The 25740-nt window shown below is 49.6% G+C and overlaps 1 protein-coding gene across 13 annotated transcripts in view; it reads left to right on the forward strand.

Annotated features, from left to right (window-relative positions):
* LOC140428209 (MAP7 domain-containing protein 2-like) overlaps nucleotides 1-25740 on the forward strand; it is a 300511-nt gene that overhangs the window by 53796 nt on the left and 220975 nt on the right. For 7 of the 13 annotated variants that reach the window (XM_072514398.1, XM_072514400.1, XM_072514399.1 and 4 more), the window contains 2 exons: nucleotides 8282-8356; nucleotides 23326-23489. In XM_072514398.1, the coding sequence (XP_072370499.1) occupies nucleotides 8282-8356; nucleotides 23326-23489 (239 nt within the window). The remainder of the gene's footprint in view (nucleotides 1-8281; nucleotides 8357-23325; nucleotides 23490-25740) is intronic. The other 6 variants (XM_072514408.1, XM_072514402.1, XM_072514412.1 and 3 more) reach the window with 1 other exon arrangement.

Here is a 25740-nt window from a genome sequence, read left to right on the forward strand (position 1 = left end):
CTTCCACCATTCACCTTAAATTTATGTCCCCTTGTAATGGTTTGTTCCACCCGGGGAAAAAGTCTCTGACTGTCTACTCTATCTATTCCCCTGATCATCTTATAAACCACTATCAAGTCGCCCCTCATCCTTCCCCGTTCTAATGAGAAAAGGCCTAGCACCCTCAACCTTTCCTCGTAAGACCTACTCTCCATTCCAGGCAACATCCTGGTAAATCTCCTTTGCACCTTTTCCAAAGCTTCCACATCCTTCCTAAAATGAGGCGACCAGAACTGTACACAGTACTCCAAATGTGGCCTTACCAAAGTTTTGTACAGCTGCATCATTACCTCACGGCTCTTAAATTCAACCCCTCTATTAATGAACGCTAGCACACCATAGGCCTTCTTCACAGCTCTATCCACTTGAGTGGCAACTTTCAAAGATGTATGAACATAGACCCCAAGATCTCTCTGCTCCTCCACATTGCCAAGAACTCTACCGTTAACCCTGTATTCCGCATTCATATTTGTCATTCCAAAATGGACAACCTCACACTTTTCAGGGTTAAACTCCATCTGCTACTTCTCAGCCCAGCTCTGCATCCTATCTATGTCTCTTTGCAGCCGACCACAGCCCTCCTCACTATCCACAACTCCACCAATCTTCGTATCATCTGCAAATTTACTGAACCACCCTTCAACTCCCTCATCCAAGTCATTAATGAAAATCACAAACAGCAGAGGACCCAGAACTGATCCCTGCGGTACGCCACTGGTAACTGGGATCCAGGCTGAATATTTGCCATCCACCACCACTCTCTGACTTCTATCGGTTAGCCAGTTCGTTATCTAACTGGCCAAATTTCCCACTATCCCATGCCTCCTTACTTTCTGCAGAAGCCTACCATGGGGAACCTGATCAAATGTCTTACTAAAATCCATGTACACTACATCCACTGCTTTACCTTCATCCATATGCTTGGTCACCTCCTCAAAGAATTCAATAAGACTTGTAAGGCAAGACCTACCCCTCACAAATCCGTGCTGACTATCCCTAATCAAGCAGTGTCTTTCCAGATGCTCAGAAATCCTATCCTTCAGTACCCTTTCCATTACTTTGCCTACCACCGAAGTAAGACTAACTGGCCTGTAATTCCCAGGGTTATCCCTATTCCCTTTTTTGAACAGGGGCACGACATTTGCCACTCTCCAATCCCCTGGTACCACCCCTGTTGACAGGACGAAAAGATCATTGCCAACGGTTCTGCAATTTCATCTCTTGCTTCCCATAGAATCCTTGGATATATCCTGTCAGGCCCGGGGGACTTGTCTATCCTCAAGTTTTTCAAAATGCCCAACACATCTTCCTTCCTAACAAATATTTCCTCGAGCTTACCAGTCTGTTTCACACTCTCCTCTCCAACTATATGGCCCCTCTCATTTGTAAATACAGAAGAAAAGTACTCGTTCAAGACCTCTCCTATCTCTTCAGACTCAATACACATTCTCCCGCTACTGTCCTTGATCGGACCTACCCTCGCTCTAGTCATTCTCATATTTCTCACATATGTGTAAAAGGCCTTGGGGTTTTCCTTGATCCTACCCGCCAAAGATTGTTCATGCCCTCTCTTAGCTCTCCTTATCCCTTTCTTCAGTTCCCTCCTGGCTATCTTGTATCCCTCCAACGCCCTGTCTAAACCTTGTTTCCTCAGCCTTACATAAGTCTCCTTTTTCCTCTTAACAAGACATTCAACCTCTCTTGTCAACCATGGTTCCCTCACTCGACCATCTCTTCCCTGCCTGACAGGGACATACATATCAAGGACACGTAGTACCTGTTCCTTGAACAAGTTCCACATTTCACTTGTGTCCTTCCCTGACAGCCTATGTTCCCAACTTATGCACTTCAATTCTTGTCTGACAACATCGTATTTACCCTTCCCCCAATTGTAAACCTTGCCCTGTTGCACGCACCTATCCCTCTCCATTACTAAAGTGAAAGTCACAGAATTGTGGTCACTATCTCTAAAATGCTCCCCCACTAACAAATCTATCACTTGCCCTGGTTCATTACCAAGTACCAAATCCAATATTGCCCCTCCTCTGGTCGGACAATCTACATACTGTGTTAGAAAAGCTTCCTGGACACACTGCACAAACACCACCCCATCCAAACTATTTGATCTAAAGAGTTTCCACTTCATGTTTGGGAAGTTAAAGTCACCCATGACTACTACCCTGTGACTTCTGCACCTTTCCAAAATCTGTTTCCCAATCTGTTCCTCCACATCTCTGCTACTATTGGGGGGCCTATAGAAAACTCCTAACAAGGTGACTGCTCCTTTCCTATTTCTGACTTCAACCCATACTACCTCAATAGGGTGATACTCCTCGAACTGCCTTTCTGCAGCTGTTATACTATCTCTAATTAACAATGCCACACCCCCCCACCTCTTTTACCATCCTCCCTAATCTTATTGAAACATCAACCCGAATTCGCCGCCCACCTGATAAACTTGACTTCTGAGCCTGTTAGCACACTGGGCTCACTGAATTGTTTACAATACTGTTAACGTGTTTCTTTCTTGTCGTTCCAGAAGTTCTCTCTCGTTGTTTGCTGATTGCACTTGTTTTGTTAGTGGTACAACCTCGTTGCTCTGTTGCACCTGACACCTTCCTATGTATATAGTTTAGCCTCATGTACATGTTGTAAATATTGCACACACATACTCAGATGCACTCAGAACACACTTATATTTATTAGCATGTAGGCACATATCGTTGTAAAAAAGGGGGGATGTCATGATATCCACATTAGCATATCATGGTGCAATCACGCACACACTGATGGACAGGTAGTTGGACTAACCAGCACACACACAACATCGCAGCCAATCACCAGTGAGAGCACACACACTATAAAACAGGGAACACCACAGTTCCCGCTCATTCTACCAGGAGATAGCTCAGAGCACAGAGCTCACAGCGTGCCACTCAGACATACACCATGTGCTGAGTGCCTCACCAAGATAGTGAAAGGGCTGGGTCCACAGGTTAACTGGTGAAGCACGAACCTCAGCCAGCAGTTATTAGTTGTTACTGTTTAAGACAATAAAACAGAGTTGTACCATCTACAACCATGTTGGATCATTTGTGTATCGGAACACCCAACACGACAGGGGATAGGGGCAGGTGTTTGGGACAGGGGGATAGGGCAGGTGTTTGGGACGGAGGATAGGGGCAGGTGTTTGGGAGAGGGGGTAAGGGCAGGTGTTTGGGAGAGGGGGATAGGGCAGGAGTTTGTGGGAGGGGGTAGGGACAGGTGTTTGGGAGAGGGGGGTAGGGGCAGGTGTTTGGGACAGGGGGATAGGGCAGGTGTTTGGGACGGGGGGATAGGGCAGGTGTTTGGGACATGGGGATAGGAGCAGTTGTTTGGGACGGGGGATAGGGGCAGATGTTTGGGAGAGGGGGATAGGCCAGATGGATAGGCCAGGTGTGTGGGACAGGTGGATAGGGCCAGGTGTTTGGGACAGGGGGATAGGGCAGGTGTTTGGGAGAGGCGGATAGGGGCAGGTGTTTGGGACAGGGGGATAGGCCAGGTGTGTGGGAAAGGGGGATAGGGGCAGGTGTTTTGGAGAGGGGGATAGGGGCCGGTGTTTGGAACAGGGGGATAGGGGCAGGAGTTTGGGACAGGGGGATAGGGCAGGTGTTTGGGAGAGGTGGATAGGCCAGGTGCTTCTGACAGGTGGATAGGCCAGGTGTGTGAGACAGGGGTATAGGGGCAGGTCTTTTGGAGAGGGGGATAGGGGCCGCTGTTTGGGACAGGGAGATAGGGGCTGGTGTTTGGGACAGGGGGATAGGGGCAGGTGTTTGGGAGAGGGGGATAGGGCAGGTGTTTGGTAGAGGGGGCTAGGGCAGGTGTTTGGGACGGGGATAGGGCAGGAGTTTGGGACCTGGGGATAGGGCAGGTGTTTGGGATGGGGATAGGGGCAGGCGTTTGGGACGGGGGATAGGGGCAGGTGTTTGGGACAGGGGGATAGGGGCAGGTGTTTGGGATGGGGATAGTGCAGGAGTTTGGGACGGGGGATAGGGGCAGGTGTTTGGGAGAGGGGGATAGGGCAAGTATTTGGGACAGGGAGATAGGGCAGGTGTTTTGGACAGGGGGATGGGGCAGGTGTTTGGGAGAGGGGGATAGGGCAGGTGTTTGGGACAGGGGGATTGGGCAGGAGTTTTGGACAGGGGGATGGGGCAGGTGTTTGGGACAGGGGGATAGGGCAGGAGTTTTGGATAGGGGCAGGTGTTTGCGACAGGGGGATAGGCCAGGTGTTTGGGACGGGGGATAGGCCAGGTGTTTGACAGAGGGGGGTAGGGCAGGTGTTTCACAGGAGGGTAGGGGCAGTTTAACAACTGCCTCCAGCTGTTGTTGGATTGCCGATTCACTTGAGAATGAAACCATTAGAAAATGGTAGAATAGTGTTTCCTCATAAGAGATAGAATGTATAATCATCTGGAAAGGAATAATTTGATTAGAGATAGTCAACACGGTTTTGTGAAGGGCAGGTCGTGCCTCACAAACCTTATTGAGGTCTTTGAGAAGGTGACTAAACAGGTGGATGAGGTAAAGCAGTTGAAGTGGTGTATATGGATTTCAGTAAAGCGTTTGATAAGGTTCCCCATGGTAGGCTACTGCAGAAAATACGGAGGCATGGGATTCAGGGTGATTTAGCAGTTTGGATCAGAAATTGGCTAGCTGGAAGAAGACAAAGGGTGGTGGTTGATGGGAAATGTTCAGGCTGGAGTCCAGTTACTAGTGGTGTACCACAAGGATCTGTTTTGGGGCCACTGCTGTTTGTCATTTATAAAAATGACCTGGAGGAGGGCGTAGAAGGATGGGTGAGTAAATTTGCAGATGACACTAAAGTCGGTGGAGTTGTGGACAGTGCAGAAGGATGTTACAAGTTACAGAGGGACATAGATAAGCTGCAGAGCTGGGCTGAGAGGTGGCAAATAGAGTTTAATGCAGAAAAGTGAGGTGATTCATTTTGGAAGGAATAACAGGAAGACTGAGTACTGGGCTAATGGTAAGATTCTTGGCAGTGTGGATGAGCAGAGTGATCTCGGTGTCCATGTACATAGATCCCTGAAAGTTGCTACCCAGGCTGAGAGGGTTGTTAAGAAGGCATACGGTGTGTTAGCTTTTATTGGTAGAGGGATTGAGTTTCGGAGCCATGACGTCATGTTGCAGCTGTACAAAACTCTGGTGCGGCCGCATTTGGAGTATTGCGTGCAATTCTGGTCGCCGCATTATAGGAAGGATGTGGAAGCATTGGAAAGGGTGCAGAGGAGATTTACCAGAATGTTGCCTGGTATGGAGGGAAGATCTTATGAGGAAAGGCTGAGGGACTTGAGGCTGTTTTGGTTAGAGAGAAGAAGGTTAAGAGGTGACTTAATTGAGGCATACAAGATGATCAAAGGATTGGAGAGGGTGGACAGTGAGAGCCTTTTTCCTCGGATGGTGATGTCTAGCACGAGGGGACATACCTTTAAATTGAGGGGAGATAGATATAAGACAGATGTCAGAAGTACGTTCTTTACTCAGAGAGTAGTAAGGGCGTGGAATGCCCTGCCTGCAACAGTAGTGGAGTCGCCAACACTAAGGGCATTCAAATGGTCATTGGATAGACATATGGACGTTAAGGGAATAGTGTAGATGGGCTTTGGAGTGGTTTCACAGGTCGGCGCACCATCGAGGGCCGAAGGGCCTGTACTGCGCTGTTATGTTCTATGTTCATCTCCAGGTAGAATTAAGAAAAGGAATAGGCCATTAACACCTCAAACCTGTTCCTCAATTCATTTAGATGGCGTTAGACTGGGGTGAGCACAGTAAGAAGTCGTACGACACCAGGTTAAAGTCCAACAGGTTTGTTTCAAATCACGAGCTTTCGGAGCTCTGCTCCTTTCTCGGGTGAATGAAGAGGTCATTTAGATGATGGCTGCTCTGCATCACATCTCAGTTTACCTTTATTGGCTGTGCCACCTTTGAAACGCAAACATCTCAGACTCCTGTTAAATTCTTGTACCATATTAATCATCTCAGTTAATTCACCCCAGTTAAATCAGTGACAGAAATACGAGCCCAATCCCTGTTACCAGGTCTCCAAACTTTTTTAGGCCAGTATCATTCTGGTGAATGTGTGTTGCATTTCCTTCAAAACCACTTCACTTTATATAAACTGTTGTGGAAATCAGGAGTTTTTGTCAAGACTGAGGTAAATCATTTTTGATTGGTTTGTGGAAGCGAGGCATCTGGATCAATGGCATGACATAGACTTGAGATGCACCTCGCCACCACCTTCTGAAGGGCAATTCGGGATGGGCAATAAATGCTGGCTAAGCCAGCGATGCCCAATCCCATGAACAAATAAATAATATCCAGAATTCCAATAAACTTTCAAGTCGGTATCACACAATAGACTAATGAATAATATCAGTGTGTGCAGATTCGAGAAACAAGTTGAAGAATAGATTGCTGGCTGCGAGATTTAGAATGAAAGGAAATCCTTCACCCCTGGGTGGTGGGTAGTGGTGTCACTGCTGGGACCATTATTGTTGATAGTTGATGTTAATGATTTAGTGCAACTAAGCCTTGCCATCAGAGTGCCATGCTGCTCCTGATGTGCTGTTCACCACTCTGCCAGGACAGACTGGTTCCTACCATCCATCTCCATGCTGAGCTGGTCTTCATGGAACGCACCATGCTGCGATTCCGTATGGTGCCTGGGGTTGGAGAATATAGGGGTCTCCTTCCCCCAATGTCACATTGGACAGCACTGTGCTGTGGGACACATGCAACCACCATAACAAAGGTCTGAAGGTAGGCCGGGGGATGGAGTGGGAGGTGAGGAGTGGAGGTTGTAGGGGGATGGCCTGATGAAGGCATTGGGGGGAGGTGCAAATGTGGAAGAAGGGCTGTGCAAGGACGGTGGGGGGAAAGGCGAGGGCCTACGATGCAGGAAGAGAGGCAAGTAGGTGGATGAAGAAGATGAACAACAGAAGGCAGAGGGAAGGGAAGCCGGACCCCAAGAAGGCTGCATGAAAAGCTCTCAAGCAAGGGGTTCTTACTGGAAGTGGATGCACAAAGACTCCAGATGTGGTGGGTCGAGGTCAACTGGGTCATGGGCACCTCACAGTGATCGAGGATCAGACTTACTCATGAGGCTGCTAGGTTTTGCTGACATCTTGCACAGTCTGGTGAAGACAGCTGGAGCTGGAGAGAATGATATAAGCTTGCTGGACTGGTGTTTAGATTTGGCGCAGGACCTTTGAAGCCATCAGCTGATAGCGGGCGGAAGAGTCAGCTGCTGGTCTCGCCAGGATAGTCAGAGGGGAACTTGCCTATGCACAGTTAATGAGGTTTCAAGCGCAGAAACAGGTGCGGGATCCTGCCATGCAAGTCGGCAGGACAGGTACCACCAGAGCCGCCCACCACTCAAAATGTAAGAATTCCACCCCATGCGTGGCGCTAATGTGGAATTCACGACCACAGGGAGTGGTTGGGGCAATTTAACTATTTACTTTTTTAAAAAAATCCAATTAAGGGGCAATTTAGCGTGGCCAATCCGCCTACCCTGCACATCTTTGGGTTGTGGGGTGAGACCCACATAGACATGAGAATGTGCAAACTCCACACGGACAGTGACCCGGGGTTGAGATCGAACCCGGGTACTCGACGCCATGAAGCAACAGTGCTAACCACTATGCCACCATGCTGCCCTTAACTGTATTTATGAGTAGGATTAAATAGACATGCGGCACTGAGTGAGTGCTGCACAGTCAGAGGTGCTGTCTTTCAGATGAATCATTAAATCAATACTCCTCCCACATCTGTTTGAAAAAGAGTAGCGCAGTTCTTCCTGGAGTCAAAGAACAAAGAAAATTACAGCACAGGAACAGACCCTTCAGCCCTCCAAGCCTGCACCGGCTATGCTGCCCATCTGAACTAAAGCACCCTCCCCTTCTGCGGACCATATTCCTCTATTCCCATCCTCTTCATGAATATGTCAAGGCGCCCTTTCAAAGTCACTATCGTATCTGCTTCCACTATCTCCCCATTCAGGATTTGAAATTATTATGAGGCATACTCGACCCTCTCAATGCTGGTAAAAGCTGTAAAGCCCTGAGTATGTGTTCACTTAAGTATGACAGCAATCTGTGTGTTAGGATCACCTCCTCTTCAGTGTAACTGTTATAGCTGCCTCTTTTTTTTTTAATGACGTCTTGCTGATTTTGTTTATTTCCAGATCCCCAATCTTCCAAGACGGATGACAGACAAAGACTGGCCAAGGAAAGAAGAGAGGAGAGAGAGAGATCTCTGGGTGAGTTTCTTCTGCCCCTCTCAGCATATAAAGGTTCACTTTCCTGATTTTTTTTTTTAGAAAACGTTTTATTGAGGCAATTATAATTTTAACAATTTTCAACATCAAATTTCAAGAAAAACAAAAACACAACAATCTAACCAACAAACCCCACGTTACACAAACAGAACCACCTTTCCCAGCCACCCCTCCATTGGTTCTCCTGTCCTTACTCGTCTCTCCCATGCCTCCCCTTCCCCCCTGCTGACAGCTTAATTTTTCTCAAAGAAGTCGATTAATGGCTGCCACCTCCGAACAAACCCCTGCAACGAACCCCTCAAGGCGAATTACATTTTTTCAAGTCTGAGAAACCCCGCCATATTGCTAACCCACACCCCCAACTTTGGGTGTTCCGAGTCCCTCCATCCTAGTAAGATCCGTCTCCGGGCCACCAGGGAGGCAAAGGCCAGGGCGTCAGCCTCTCTCATCGCTTGGGCTCCCAGGTCTTCCGACACACCGAAAATTGCCACCTCTGGACTCAGCACCAACCTCACTTCTAAGACGTCTGACATGACATCAGCAAATCCCTGCCAGAAACCCCTCTGCCTCGGACATGCTCAAAACATGGATATGGTTGCAGGACCCCCCACACAGCACCGGCACCTATCCTCCACCTCCTCAAAGAACCTGCTCATCTGGGCCTAAATCATGTGTGCCTTGTGGACCACCTTAAAACTGTATCAGACTGAGCCTGGCGCACAGCAAGGATGCATTAGCTCTCCTCGGGGCCTCCTCCCATAACCCGGCCTCCAACTCCCCACCCAGCTCTTCTTCCCACTTTCTCTTCACCTCCCCTATCGGGGCTCCCTCCCACTCCATCAGCTCCTAAGGGATCTCTGAGACCTTCCCCTCTCCTACTCCTGTTCTTGACACCACCTTACCCTGTAGCCCCTGGGGCGGCAAGTACGGGAAGGGCAAATTCTGCCTCCGCAGAAAATCGCTCACCTGCAGATACCGGAATCCATTCCCCCCTGGCAACTCAAACTCCTCCTCCAGCTCCTTCAGGCTCGGGAAACCCTCATCAATAAAGAGATCCCCAAATCTCTAGATCCCTTCCCACTGCCACCTTCGAAACCTCCCGTCCAGCCTCCCTGGGAGCAAACCGGTGGTTATCACACATCGGTGTCCACAACGACGCCCCCTCTAACCCCATGTGCTGCCTCCACTGTCCCCACACCCTGAGGGCTACACCACTGGCATCCCTTGTAATATCCCGCTTACCATAATGTACTGTCCCCCAGAGTCCGCCACTATATTTCCCACCACTCGCATATTGACCAAAATCGCCATTCACTTCATTTTAAAGTCCAATCCCGAATGAAATACTTGCCCAATCCATCCCTTCCTCCGCCTAATCTGATCCCCCACCTTCAGGTGCGTCTCTTGTGGCATGGACATATCCGCCTTCAATCGCTTTAAGTGTGCGAACACACGGGCCTTCTTGACTGGCCCGTTTAATCCTCACACATTCCACGTGACCTGTCTGGTCGGGGACCCCCCCCATATCAACCATAGTCCCTCTTGGATCAGCCTCCGGCCCTTGTCATGCACCTCCCTAGGCATGCCCTCAGGTGCCCACCGTCATCGATCCTCTTCCCCTTGATCTAGCCTGCCCAGCTAACCTGGCAGATGCTAACCTGCCCATGGTGACTAGCATCCTACCCGCACTGATTCCACCCCCCCCCCCCCCCCGCTCGAACATTAGTGTAAACAAGCAAAAACAACCCCTCCCCAAACAAAGAAACCAGCCTCCCATCCCTTAACAAAGAGCAAACCTGAAGCCGAAAAAAAAGAAATGGCCCCAAACACAAGTTAACAGCAGCATCACAGCATCTCCACCAAAGTTCAAAGTTCACCTTCTCCTGCCAATCCATTGTCTTTGACAAATTCTACCGCCTCCTCCGCCGATCCAAAGTACAATTCCCGGCCTTCCTAGGTCACCCACAGACGTGCCGGGTACAGTAGCCCAACCTTCACCCCTTTTTGTAGAGGGCTGCCTTGACCTTGTTAAAGTTCGCTCTCCTCTTGGCCAGCTCTGCACCCAGGTCCTGGTACACTCGAATTTCACTGCCCTCCCTGGTGCGATGCCTCGTCTGCCTGGCCCACCTCATAATTTGCTCCTTGTCCAGGGACCGGTGCAACCGCACCACCATCGCGTTCGGCAGCTCGCTCCTCTGGGGCTTCTTCATTAGCGCCCTGTGTGCCCGATTCACCTCCAAAGGCCATGCAAATGCAACCTCTCGTAGTAGCTTCTCCAGCATCGTCCCTACATACGTGCCAGTGTCGGCTCTTTCACTCCCCTCCGGCAGGCCCCTGATCCTTATGTTCTGCCTGCATGACCAGTTCACCAGGATTTCAACCTTCTCCTAGAGCTGTCTCTGCTGATCGCGCATCAGCTCCATCTCCCCCGCCACCTTCTCCATCTTCTGGATCGCAAAACCCTATGCCGCCAGCTTCGTTTCCACGCGGTTGACCACTGCCTTGATCAAGTCCACCATCCGGACCAGGTCCTCCAGTCTCTCCGTTGCTGGGTGAATGTCATATTTAAGCTCACCAGCTTGTCCGTTGACCACTGAGCCGGCAGGGCTGCTCCCTGCCCCTGTGCCGTCTCCAAACGACTGATTCCCTCTTTTTTTGACCCCTTCTGGCCCTTGGCTCCATCCACCAGAGGGTCAGTCTCTTCCACTCACTCTCCTGTACCTTTTTTCCACCTCACATCCTCCTGTTAACCAGGGAAAAGGTCTGAAAAAGCCCCCACGAGCGGGAGCCACCAAATGTGCAACCACTCACTCCACATCCGCCACCGGAAGTGCCCACTTTCCTGATTTATAACTGATGTCAGGCCGCCGGTCTATGAGGAGAGATAGTCTGTGATACAGGCCCTCTGCCAAAGGGTAATGCCATCTCCCCAGAAGCACGCCGATGTTACAGCATTGTTTCAAACACGGGCAAAAGAGCTGAATGCCAGGAGTGAGGTGAGATGATTTCCCTTGACATCAAGGCAGCATTTGACCCATTATGACATTAAGGAGCCCTAGTTAAACTAGAGTCAATGGGAATCGGGGGAAAAACTCTCCGCTGGTTGGAGTCATACCTGGCACAAAGGAAGATGGGTGTAGTGGTTGGAGGTCAATCATCTCAGTTGCTGTACATCCCTGCAAGAGTTCCTCAGGGTAGTGTCCTCGGCCCAACCATCTTCAGCTATTTCATCAGTGACCTGCCTTCCATCATAAGGTCGGAAGTGGGGATGTTCGCAGATGACTGCACAATATTAAACACCATTCACGACTCATCAGATAATGAAGCAGTCCATGTCCAAATGCAGCAAGACCTGGTCAATATCCAGGCTTGGGCTGTGAAGTGACAAGTTACATTCACGCCACACAAGTGCCAGGCAATGACCATCTCTTTCAAGAGAGGATCTAACCATCGCCCCTTGACATTCAATGGCATTCGCATTGCTGAATCCCCCACATTCAACATCCTGGGGGTTACCATTGATCAGAAACTGAACTGGATTAGCCATATTAATACTGTGGCTACCAGAGCAGGTCGAAGGCTAGGAATCCTACGGCGGGTAACTTGCCTCCTGACCCCCCCAAAGTCTGTCCACCATCTACAAGACACAAGTCAGGAGTGTAATGGAATACACTCCATTGCCTGGATGAGTGCAGCTCCAACAACACTCCAGATGCTCAACACCATCCAGGACAAAGCAACCCGATTGATTGCTTCCCCTTCCACAAACATTCATACCCTCCACCACCGACGAATAGTGGCAACCATGTGTACTATTTACAAGATGCACTGCAGTAACTCACCAAGGTTCCTTAGATAACACCTTCCAAACCCACGGCCACTAACATCCAGAAGGACAAGAACAGCAGTTACCTGAGAACATCCCACCTGGAGGTTCCCGTCCAAGTCACTCACCACCCTGTCTTGGAAATATATTGCAGTTCCTTCACTGTCGCTGGTTCAAAATCCTGGAACTCCCTCCCTAACAGCAGAGTGGGTGTACTTAACACCTCAACGACAGCAGCGGTTCAAGAAGGCAGTTCACCACCTTCTGAAGAGCAACTAGGGATGGGCAATAAATGCTAGCCTAGACAGCGACACCCACATCCTGTAAAAATTGTAATGTATTCTAATGTTCCCCTCTCTGGGTTTTTCCAGGGGAAACAATTGCAAACCATTTGCCATTTTCCAATTGTTTGCAAGAGCAGGATTATTTTTACTCCATTGTTTGGCAGCTGAGATGAATCGGTTGGCAAATCATGAGGTTGCATTTATGAAAGCCTTAAATGAATTGTGTTAGAGAAAGGGGCAACATCACTGAAGCTTCCAATAGACAGTGGGGGGGGGGGCAGCATTACACACACCTCAATAAACAGTGCCGGTGAACTCAGAAATCTTCTACTGGTATGTAGATGTTATGTAGGTAGCAAGAAGCAAGGAACAAAGAGAATGATATATGCTCAGAGGTGTAGGTCAGAGCCAGAATATTTAATCAACATTTTGTATCAGTGTTGACTTAAGGAAGAGAATTATGACAAAAATGTAGGTAGAAATGGAGATGGGAGAAGTAATGGGTAGGATGAAATTTGAGAGGCAGGAAGTAGTGGAAAGGTTGGATACGCTTCGAGTGGATAAGTCACCTGGTCCGGATAGCCTGTATCCCAGGTTGTTAATGGAGGGGAAGGGTGGCGATAGTGGAATTAGCTTGTCATAATCTTCCCCAGATTCAGGGGAGGTGCCGGAGGATTGGAGACTGGCACCCTTATTCAACAAAAGGTGCCAGGACAACCCTAGTAACAACATTCAGTATTGCGTACAGTTCTGGTCACCGCATTATAGGAAGGACATGGAGGCTTTGGAGCGGGTGCAGAGGAGATTTACCAGGATGTTGCCTGGTATGGAGGGAAAATCTTATGAGGAAAGGCTGATGGACTTGAGGTTGTTTTCGTTGGAGAGAAGAAGGTTAAGAGGAGACTTAATAGAGGCATACAAAATGATCAGGGGGTTAGATAGGGTGGACAGTGAGAGCCTTCTCCCGCAGATGGAAATGGCTGGCACGAGGGGACATAGCTTTAAACTGAGGGGTAATAGATATAGGACAGAGGTCAGAGGTAGGTTCTATACGCAAAGAGTGATGAGGCCGTGGAATGCCCTACCTGCAACAGTAGTGAACTCACCAACATTGAGGGCATTTAAAAGTTTATTGGATAAGCATATGGATGATAATGGCATAGTGTAGGTTAGATGGCTTTTGTTTCGGTGCAACATCGTGGGCCGAAGGGCCTGTACTGCGCTGTATCGTTCTATGTTCTATCAGCGGTGGGTGAGGTTTTTCGAAACAATAATAAGGCAAAAAGATCAACAGGAACTTGGAAAGGTTTGTGTTAATTAAAGATAGGCAACACTGATTTATAAAAGGGAGATTGTCCTTGACTGATTTGAATATTTTGATGCAGGGAATGTGTGGATGTTGCCTGTATGGACTTTAAGAAAGTGTTTGACAAGATACCACATAATAAAAGTCTGGTTACCAAAATTGAAGCTCATGGAATAGGAGGGTTAGAGTCATAGAATTAGAATTTACAGTGCAGAAGGAGGCCATTTGGCCCATCGGGTCTGCACTGGCCCTTGGAAAGAGCACCCCACTTAAGCCCATGCTTCCACCCTATTCCGGTAACCCAGTAACCCCACCTTACCTTTTTGGACACCATGGTCAATCCACCCTGAATGGGCCAACCGAATCGTAGCCAAAATTCCTGATGATGCAAAGCAAGGTAGGAAAACAAGTTGTGTGACGATTACAAAGAATCTGCAAAGGGATAAGGACAGGTTAAATGAGAGGGAAAAATTTGATGTGAGAAAATGTGAAGTTGTCCCCCACTTTGACAGGAAGGATCGAAATCAGAATATAATTTAAATGGAGCGGGACCACTGAATTCTGCCATACAGAGGGATCTTGTACATGAATCACAACAAGTTAGCAAGTTTGCATGCACCTACAGCAAATAAATAGGAAAGTAGATGGAACCCTGTATTGCAAGAGGGAAGGGAGTATAAAAGTAGAGAAGTCTTGCGACAACTGATTTGATTTATTGATTTATTTACAACTTGACCAGGCATTGGTCTTCCGAATTGCTTGTTGCCCCTACATGTTGGCCTTCAGTGACTTATGGACAAGGACATCCAGATCCCCTTTGTACATCTACACTTTCTAATCTCTCTAAATATACCATTTGGGCCTTCTGATTATTTTTTGTATCTGTTCTGGGCATTTTTTTAAAAAAAAATACTTTATTGAAAATTTTTGGTCAACCAACACAGTACATTGTGCATCCTTTACACCATATTATAACAACACAAATAACAATGACCTATTTTATAAACAGAAAATGAATAAATAATAAATAACAAAAATGAAAACTAACCCTAATTGGCAACTGCCTTATCACAAGTAACACTCTCCAAAAATATAATTTAACAGTCCAATATATAATTATCTGTAGCAACGACCTATACATATTATACAGTATATATTAACAACCCTGAGAGTCCTTCTGGTTCCTCCCCCCCCCCCCCCCCCCCGATCCTGGGCTGCTGCCTTCTTTTTTCCATTCCATCTATCTTTCTGCGAGGTATTCGACGAACGGTTGCCACCGCCTGGTGAACCCTTGAGCCGACCCCCTTAGGACGAACTTAATCCGCTCTAGCTTTATAAACCCTGCCATGTCATTTATCCAGGTCTCCACCCCCGGGGGCTTGGCTTCTTTCCACATTAGCAATATCCTACGCCGGGCTACTAGGGACGCAAAGGCCAAAACATCGGCCTCTCTCGCCTCCTGCACTCCCGGCTCTTGTGCAACCCCAAATATAGCCAACCCCCAGCTTAGTTCGACCCGGACCCCCACTACTTTTGAAAGCACCTTTGTCACCCCCATCCAAAACCCCTAAAGTGCCGGGCATGACCAAAACATATGGGTATGATTCGCTGGGCTTCTCGAGCACCTCGCACACCTATCCTCCACCCCCAAAAATTTACTGAGCCGTGCTCCAGTCATATGCGCCCTGTGTAATACCTTAAACTGAATCAGGCTTAGCCTGGCACACGAGGACGACGGGTTTACCCTGCTTAGGGCATCTGCCCACAGCCCCTCCTCGATCTCCTCCCCCAGCTCTTCCTCCCATTTCCCTTTTAGTTCATCTACCATAGTCTCCCCTTCGTCCCTCATTTCCCTATATATATCTGACACCTTACCATCCCCCACCCATGTCTTTGAGATCACTCTGTCCTGCACCTCTTGTGTCGGGAGCTGCGGGAATTCCCTCACCTGTTGCCTCGCAAATTCCCTCAGTTGTATATACCTGAATGCATTCCCTTGGGGCAACCCATATTTCTTGGTCAGCGCTCCCAGACTCGCGAACTTCCCATCCACAAACAGATCTTTCAGTTGCGTTATTCCTGCTCTTTGCCACATTCCATATCCCCCATCCATTCCCCCCGGGGCAAACCTATGGTTGTTTCTTATCGGGGACCCCCCCAAGGCTCCAGTCTTTCCCCTATGCCGTCTCCACTGTCCCCAAATCTTCAGTGTAGCCACCACCACCGGGCTTGTGGTGTAGTTCCTCGATGAGAACGGCAATGGGGCTGTCACCATAGCCTGTAGGCTAGTCCCCCTACAGGACGCCCTCTCTAATCTCTTCCACGCCGCTCCCTCCTCCTCTCCCATCCACTTACTCACCATTGAAATATTAGCGGCCCAATAATACTCACTTAGGCTCGGTAGTGCCAGCCCCCCCCTATCCCTGCTACGCTGTAAGAATCCCTTCCTCACTCTCGGGGTCTTCCCGGCCCACACAAAACCCATGATGCTCTTTTCGATCCTTTTAAAAAAAGCCTTCGTGATCACCACCGGGAGGCACTGAAACACAAAGAGGAATCTCGGGAGGACCACCATCTTAACCGCCTGCACCCTCCCTGCCAGTGACAGGGATACCATATCCCATCTCTTGAAATCCTCCTCCATTTGTTCCACCAACCGCGTTAAATTTAACCTATGCAATGTGCCCCAATTCTTGGCTATCTGGATCTCCAGGTAACGAAAGTCCCTTGTTACCTTCCTCAACGGTAGGTCCTCTATTTCTCTACTCTGCTCCCCTGGATGCACCACAAACAACTCACTTTTCCCCATGTTCAATTTATACCCTGAAAAATCCCCAAACTCCCCAAGTATCCGCATTATTTCTGGCATCCCCTCCGCCGGGTCTGCCACATATAGTAACAAATCGTCCGCATACAAAGATACCCGGTGTTCTTCTCCTCCTCTAAGTACTCCCCTCCACTTCTTGGAACCCCTCAACGCTATCGCCAGGGGCTCAATCGCCAGTGCAAACAATAATGGGGACAGAGGGCATCCCTGCCTTGTCCCTCTATGGAGCCGAAAATATGCAGATCCCCGTCCATTCGTGACCACGCTCTCCATCGGGGCCCTATACAACAGCTGCACCCATCTAACATACCCCTCTCCAAAACCAAATCTCCTCAACACCTCCCACAAATAATCCCACTCCACTCTATCAAATGCTTTCTCGGCATCCATCGCCACTACTATCTCCGTTTCCCCCTCTGGTGGGGGCATCATCATTACCCCTAACAGCCTCCGTATATTGGAGTTCAGCTGTCTCCCCGTCACAAACCCAGTTTGGTCCTCGTGGACCACCCCCGGGACACATTCCTCTATTCTCATTGCCATTACCTTGGCCAGGATCTTGGCATCTACATTTAGGAGGGAAATAGGTCTATAGGACCCACATTGTAGCGGGTCCTTTTCCTTCTTTAAGAGAAGCGATATTGTTGCTTCAGACATAGTCGGGGGCAGTTGTCCCCTTTCCTTTGCCTCATTAAAGGTCCTCGTCAATACTGGGGCGAGCAAGTCCACATATTTTCTATAGAATTCGACTGGGAATCCATCCGGTCCCGGGGCCTTTCCCGCCTGCATGCTCCTAATTCCTTTCACCACTTCTTCTACCTCGATCTGTGCTCCCAGTCCCACCCTTTCCTGCTCTTCCACCTTGGGAAATTCCAGCCGACCCAAAAAGCCCATCATTCTTTCCCTCCCATCCGGGGGTTGAGCTTCATATAATTTTTTATAAAATGTCTTGAACACTCCATTCACTCTCTCCGCTCCCCGCTCCATCTCTCCTTCCTCATCCCTCACTCCCCCTATTTCCCTCGCTGCTCCCCTTTTCCTCAATTGGTGTGCCAGCAACCTGCTCGCCTTCTCCCCATATTCGTACTGTACACCCTGTGCCTTCCTCCATTGTGCCTCTGCAGTGCCCGTAGTCAGCAAGTCAAATTCTACATGTAGCCTTTGCCTTTCCCTGTACAGTCCCTCCTCCGGTGCTTCCGCATATTGTCTGTCCACCCTCAAAAGTTCTTGCAGCAACCGCTCCCGTTCCTTACTCTCCTGCTTCCCTTTATGTGCCCTTATTGATATCAGCTCCCCTCTAACCACCGCCTTCAGCGCCTCCCAGACCACCCCCACCTGGACCTCCCCATTATCATTGAGTTCCACGTACTTTTCAATGCACCCCCTCACCCTTAGACACACCCCCTCATCTGCCATTAGTCCCATGTCCATTCTCCAAGGTGGGCGCCCTCCTGTTTCCTCCCCTATCTCCAAGTCTACCCAGTGTGGAGCGTGATCCGAAATGGCTATAGCCGTATACTCCGTTCCCCTCACCTTCGGGATCAACGCCCTTCCCAGCACAAAAAAGTCTATTCGCGAGTAGACTTTATGGACATAGGAGAAAAACGAGAACTCCTTACTCCTAGGTCTGCTAAATCTCCACGGATCTACACCTCCCATCTGCTCCATAAAATCTTTAAGTACCTTGGCTGCTGCCGGCCTCCTTCCAGTCCCGGACTTCGACCGATCCAGCCCTGGTTCCAACACCGTATTAAAATCTCCCCCCATTATCAGCTTTCCCATCTCTAGGTCCAGAATGCATCCTAGCATCCGCCTCATAAAATTGGCATCATCCCAGTTCGGGGCATATACGTTTACCAAAACCACCGTCTCCCCCTGTAGTTTGCCACTCACCATCACATATCTGCCCCCGTTATCCGCCACTATAGTCTTTGCCTCGAACATTACCCGCTTCCCCACTAATATAGCCACTCCCCTGTTTTTCGCATCTAGCCCCGAATGGAACACCTGCCCCACCCATCCTTTGCGTAGCCTAACCTGGTCTATCAGTTTCAGGTGCGTTTCCTGTAACATAACCACATCTGCCTTAAGTTTCTTAAGGTGTGCGAGTACCCGTGCCCTCTTTATCGGCCCGTTCAGCCCTCTCACGTTCCACGTGATCAGCCGGGTTGGGGGGCTTCCTACCCCCCCCCCCTTGTCGATTAGCCATCCCCTTTTTCCAGCTCCTCACCCGGTTCCCACGCAGCTGTATCTCCCCCAGGCGGTGCCCCCCCGCCCATCCCCTCCCATACCAGCTCCCCCCTCTCCCCAGCAGCAGCAACCCAGTAATTCCCCCCTCCCACCCCCCCCCCCCCCACCCCCCCCCCCGCTAGCATAATTACTCCCCCCATGCTGCTCCCAGAAGTCAGCAAACTCTGGCCGACCTCGGCTTCCCCCCGTGACCTCGGCTCGCACCGTGCGACGCCCCCTCCTTCCTGCTTCACTATTCCCGCCATGATTATCATAGCGCGGGAACCAAGCCCGCGCTTCTCCATTGGCCCCGCCCCCAATGGCCAACGCCCCATCTCCTCCACCTCCCCTCCTCCCCCCATCACCACCTGTGGAAGAGAGAAAAGTTACCACATCGCAGGATTAGTACATAAAACTCCTCTTTCCCCCCTTTTTAACCCCCCTCTTCGCCCCCCACATTCGCCCCACCACTTTGTTCAAACGTTCTTTTTAATAACCCGCTCATTCCAGTTTTTCTTCCACAATAAAAGTCCACGCTTCATCCGCCGTCTCAAAGTAGTGGTGCATTCCTCGATATGTGACCCACAGTCTTGCCGGTTGCAGCATTCCAAATTTTATCTTCTTTTTATGAAGCACCGCCTTGGCCCGATTAAAGCTCGCCCTCCTTCTCGCCACCTCCGCACTCCCGTCTTGATAAACGCGGATCACCGCGTTCTCCCATTTACTGCTCCGAGTTTTCTTTGCCCATCTAAGGACCATTTCTCTATCCTTAAAACGGAGGAATCTCACCACTATGGCTCTGGGAATTTCTCCTGCTCTCGGCCCTCGCGCCATCACTCGGTATGTTCCCTCCACCTCCAACGGACCCGCCGGGGCCTCCGCTCCCATTAACGAGTGCAGCATCGTGCTCACATATGCCCCGACGTCCGCTCCCTCCGCACCTTCAGGAAGACCAAGAATCCTCAGGTTGTTCCTCCTTGCATTGTTCTCCAGTGCCTCCAACCTTTCCACACATCGTTTCTGATGTGCCTCATGCATCTCCGTCTTCACCACCAGGCCCTGTATGTCGTCCTCATTCTCGGCTGTCTTTGCCTTCACGACCCGAAGCTCCCGCTCCTGGGTCTTTTGTTCCTCCTTTAGCCCTTCGATCGCCTGTAGTATCGGGGCCAACAGCTCTTTCTTCATTTCCTTTTTCAGCTCTTCCACACAGCATTTCAAGAACTCTGTTCAGGGCCCCATGTTAAACTGCCACCTTCCGACGCCATCTTGGTTTTTGCTTGCCTTCCTTGCCGCTGTTCTAAAGGATCCACTGTAATCCGGCCCCTTTCTCCTCCTTTTTCATCCGTATCCAGGGGGGATTCCCTTCTGGTTTACCGCACAGTGTTTTTAGCCGTCAAAATTGCCGTTGGGGCTCCTATCAAGAGCCCAAAAGTCCGTTTCACCGGGAGCTGCCGAAACGTGCGACTCAGCTGGTCATCGCCGCACCCGGAAGTCCCTGTTCTGGGCATTTTAATGATCCTATAGCGTGATTCCCAAGACTCTTTGCCAATGTTAGCTTTTAAACATTTAGGAAGTATCCTGTTCAATCCTTTTCAGGTCCAAAGTGGATAACCTCACATTTGCCCACATTAAAATTCATTTGCCACAGTTTAAGATCATAATGTCAAATGAAATAGGTGCAGAAATAGGCCAATCAGCTCATCGAGCCTGCTCCACCATTCATTACGATCATGGCTGGCCTGACTGTGGCTTGTACTCCCATATCCCTTGTCGATCAAAAATCCATCCATCTCAGTCATAAGATATTCCATGATCCAGCCTCCACTGCTCTCTGAGGAAGAGAATTCCAAAGAGAAGGAATTCCTCCTCATCGCTGTCTTAATTGGGGACCCCCTTGTTTTTAAATTGTGTCCCTTAGTTCTAGGTCCCCCATGATTCACTCAGTATGCCCCCACCCCGTCATGTCTCCTGTATGTTTCAATAAAATCACCTCTCAATCTACTAAACTCCAATGAGTTCAGACCCAACCTGTCCAACCTGTCCTCATAAGAGAACCATTTAACCATTTACTTTATCTATTAATGACACTTTGTAATTTCTGTTTTATTCTACATTACTTACACCATCTCTTCATGTGCCACAAGTAAATTTGGAAAAGTGAGGGAGGAGTGGGAGTTGGGGGTGGTGGGGGAGGGGGGGGGGGGGGTGGGGTGGTGGTGTATGGGGAATGAGGTGGGCTATATTGCATCATTTAGAGTGTTAATAATTACAATTAATTGTTAAAGTCTCAACACAGATCTTTGTGGGGCATTACTAGTCACATCCTGCCAATTACAGTACCAGCCCATTATCCCTACCCTCTGTCTCTTGGCATTCAGCCAATGTCATACCATGGTCAATAATTTACCTTCAATTCCATGAGCTTCAATTACAGTTCTACGAGGGGGTGGCAATGGCACAGCAGTATTGTCACTGGGCTAGTAATCCAGAGACCTGGGGTAATGCTCTGGGGACACAGGTTCAAATCCCACCACAGCAGATGGTGAAATTTGAATTCAATAAATAATTAAAAGTCTGCCGGCGTTGGACTGGGGTGGGCACAGTAAGTAGTGTCACCTGGTGAAGGAGCTGTGCTCCGAAAGCTAGTGATTCAAAACAAACCTGTTGGACTTTAACCTGGTGTTGAAAGACTCCTTACTGTGACCATCAAATGACAATTAAAAGTCTGATAACCTTTGATGATTGTCATAAAAATCCATCTGTCCTTTAGAGAAGGAAATTTGCCATCCTTATCTGGTCTGGTCTACATGTGACTCCAGACCCACAACTATGTGGTTGACTCTGAACTTCCCTCTGAAATGGCCGAACAAACCACTTGGTTCAAGGACAATTAGGGGTGGGCAACAAATGCTGGCTTTGTCAGCGGCACCCACATCCCATGAATGAAAGGGAGGGACTGCATTAAATTCCTTCTGAAGTCCATAAGTATTTCACTTCTTCAACAAAAATGGGATGGGAGCCTATCGCATCACCTTCCCGCTCACCTATGAATCGGTGCTGAAGTTGGCAGCTCGCCTGCCATACGTGAATGAACAATCAAGGGTTACTTAGGCTTATTATCAATTGACCCTGATATTACACTATCCATGGCATAATACCTTGGTGTGGGCAGTCAGGTGGGAGCGGGCAGCCTGGGAAGTGGTGGAGGGGGCGGTGTTGCTGTTCAGGGGCTGATCTTTGCTGATCGTGGGGCAGCCCCCTAAGGTTCAACCCTTCCTTCATACCTGCTCCCTCCCTTAAACTCAGCCCTTCCCCCACCACAGTCTCTTTCCCTAATCTACCCAAATCATCCCATCACAAGGCTTGGCTTATTTGCTCTGGGGACCCAAGGTCTTGGATCTTTTCCTCACGGCCAGTCCCGGCAGTGGCCCCATCACCTTCCTTCCACTTAGAGAACTTATGGAGCAGCCAGCCAGAGGATGGGGCTTTCACCTCAATGAGGTGCAGTGATCCCACTCAACCCTTGTTAATGATCGCGCAGCGCAATACATTGCTTCAGGGCCAGTGGGGCACTAAGTGTGTTGGTAGTATTACACAGCCCATCAGGCATGACACGTCCTACCTTCTGTAAGGTAAACTCCTGTGAGATTGGGTGACTATCTGTGTGGAGTTTGCACGTTCTCCCTGTGTCTGCGTAGGCTAACTCCGGGTGCTCTGGTTTCCCCCCCACAGTCCAAAGATGTGCAGGTTAGGTGGAATGGCCATTGTTTTTTAGTGTCCAAAGATGTGCAGGTTGGTTGAGGTTATGGGGATAGGATGGGGGGTGGCCTAGGTAGGGTTCTCTTTCAGAGAGTTGGTGCAGACTTGATGGGCCGAATGGCCTCCTGCACTGTCGGAATTCTAATATCTAAAAAAGACCAGAGACAATAAGGGAAACAAACACTCTGTAACATTGCTTTCTGACCCCTTCAGCTGATCCAAACAAGTCCAGGGATTCACACCAACCAAGAGTTATCGATAAAAACACTTATCTCCTACCAGATTACATTTCTGACCCAGTCAAGAACATGCCTGATCCACCTTGAAAGCGAGGGTTAATTAAGAGGAGGGTTACTCTGCATCCACTCTCTGCTCTACCAACCCTTCATATGTGCAGAACGTCATCTAAAAACAGAATGTGACCACCAAGGATTTAATTATACGGCAAGACATAACTCATACTCAAGTGTTTATGGACCTGTTCTCAAAATACTTTCTAATCGGCCGGTGTGGGTTACAATTGGAAATATCCCGTCTTTGTGATGACAAGTCAAGTCCTCTCGCTGATTCTCGCCATCTCTTCCTTGTGTATTGGAGTTTTTTTAATGGCAGTTTAAGCAGTTTATTTGCCTATACGGCTGTAAGTTCTGTTTCTGTCGGTTCTGCCGATAGAAGCCAGGTCCGAGCTCCTGGTTCACTGACGTTCTGCTCTCCCGGCAGCTGTGAGAGAACAGCAGATCCTCCAGAAGGAGAAGCGAGCTCGACTTCTCTACGAGAAACAGGTGGAAGAACGGTGGAGAAAGTTGGAAGAGCAGCGCCAGAGGGAGGAGCAGAGAAGAGCGGCTGTTGAGGAAAAGAGAAGGCAGAAGCTTGAAGAAGAGAAGGTGAGTTGCTTTGTGCTGTTTATTTTTCGGCTTTTCTTCAAAGCTTATTGTCCCAATTTCTTGAAATATCCTGGACTTTGCTTTTTGCTTTGGTCATGGGGCTTGGTTGTTTTATCAGACTCGAGGGAAATGTACAGCATTGCTCTGAACTTGGATTTACAGCCATCAGTCGAGATTTGCAGACCTTACATAGTTTGCAAATGGAATGAAGGTTAAAGTAACAAGCTTCAGAAGGTGGCAGACAGACTGATGAAATGAGCAAACAGATGAAATGTAATGCTGAGAAGTGTGAAATGATGCACTTGGGAAGAAAAGACAAGGCGGGCCAATCATACAGTGTTAAAAGGGATTTGGGAACAGAGAGACCGGGTGGGGTATATGAGCAGAATCTGTGAATGTGGTTGGTGAGACACCCTCAATTACAACTCGAGAGAGATGATTCGTGATACAAAGGCTTTAATTTGCAGAGAACCATTCAGCTACCGAGAAGTGTGCTCACTGCACACTGCCCACTGAACATTACCGTATATATGGCTCCCTGGGGAGTGGAGCCAGAGGCGGAGTCTCCCAGGGTTCCAGACCCGGTCTTAAAGGGATCATTACGTTAAAGGTGCAGTAACCATTCATCACATTTACCCCCTGTTTTAAAAGAAAACACAGTCTGTCGGGGGTGAAGTGGAATTACATGTCCAGTCTTTTGGGTGATCTGATTGGCCTTGTTGACCTTCTCAGCTCCGGCGGTGGTGCGGCGGACACGGGCGTCTTCAGTGGGGGTATATCTGGGAGCACGGTGGTCTGAGCCTTTGCCCGTGGTGGAGCAAGGGGGGTACCCCGGGTAACTAGTGTGATTGGTGCCAGCGGGGAGGGGGGAGCGTCGGTTGGAGAGCCAGCGGGTGCCAGGTCTCGCAGGGAAACTGTGCCTTGCCTTCCGTCGAGGTGCTCGATGTAGGCGCATTGGGGGTCCGCATGCAGCAGCTGGACCCTCTCGACTAGAGTGCCTCCGGAGTAGAACTGGTCCTGGAGTCGTCAGTCAACGTGGAAGCGAGACCTCAGAGGTGGGGAGGACAAACAAGCGATTGTGAGGGGTCTCGTTCGTGGCCATGCAGAGGAGCAACCTAATGGAGTGTAGGCCATCGGGTAGGACCTCCTGCCAGCGGGTGGTTGGGAGACTTCTTGACCGTATGGCTAGAAGGACAACCTTCCAAACTGCCGCATTCTCCCGCTCCACCTGCCCCTTTCTTCGCGGGTTATAGTTGGTCGTTCTGCTCGAGGCGATGCCCTTGTTGAGCAGATACTGACGCAGCTCATCGCTCATGAACGATGTACCCCGTCGCTGTGGATATAAGCGGGGAAACCAAACAGGGTGAAGAAGCTGTGCAGTGCCTTGATTACGGTGGCCGAGCTCATATCGGGGCAGGGGACAGCGAATGGGAAGCGGGAGAATTTGTCGATGACAGTGAGGAAGTAATGTTGCGGCTGGTGGACGGGAGGGGCCCTTTGAAGTCCACGCTTAGTCGCTCGAAGGGCCCAGAGGCTTTCACCAGGCGAGCCTTGTCGGGTCAATAAAAGTGGGATTTGCACTCCGCACAGACCTGGGAAGCCTTGGTCATGGCCTTGACCTCTCGGTGGAGTAAGGTAGATTGTGGGACTTGATGAAATGAGCAAGCCGGGTGACCCCCGGGTGACAGAGGTCATCGTGGATGGCCCGCAGATGGTCTTTCTACGCGTTGGTGCACGTGCCGCGGGACAGGGCATCTGGGGACTCGTTGAGCTTCCCCGGACGATATGTAATATCGTACGCATAGGTGGAGAGTTCGATCCTCCACCTCAAAACTTTATCATTTTTTATTTTGCCCTGTTGTGCATTGTCAAACATGAAGGCTACCGACCGTTGGTCGATGACGAGGGCGAACCTCCTACCAGCTAGGTAGTGCCTCCAGTGCCGCATGGCCTCCACAATGGCTTGTGCCTCCTTCTTGACTGCAGAGTGCCGAATTTCCGAGGCAGTGAGGGTTCGGGAGCAAAATGCTACTGGCCTGCCTGCCTGGTTGAGGGTAGCAGCCAGGGCGACGTCTGATGCATCGCTTTCTACCTGAAAGGGGATGGTTTCGTCCACCACATGCATGGCGGCCTTGATGATATCGGCCTTGATAAGACTGAAGGCCGACCGGGCCTCAGCCGTGAGGGGGAAAACCGTGGTCTTAATGAGTGGTCGAGCTTTGCCCGCATACCTGGGGACCCACTGGGCGTA

The sequence above is a fragment of the Scyliorhinus torazame genome, chromosome 8 (assembly GCF_047496885.1).
Source record: "Scyliorhinus torazame isolate Kashiwa2021f chromosome 8, sScyTor2.1, whole genome shotgun sequence".
NCBI classification, from domain to species: domain Eukaryota; kingdom Metazoa; phylum Chordata; class Chondrichthyes; order Carcharhiniformes; family Scyliorhinidae; genus Scyliorhinus; species Scyliorhinus torazame.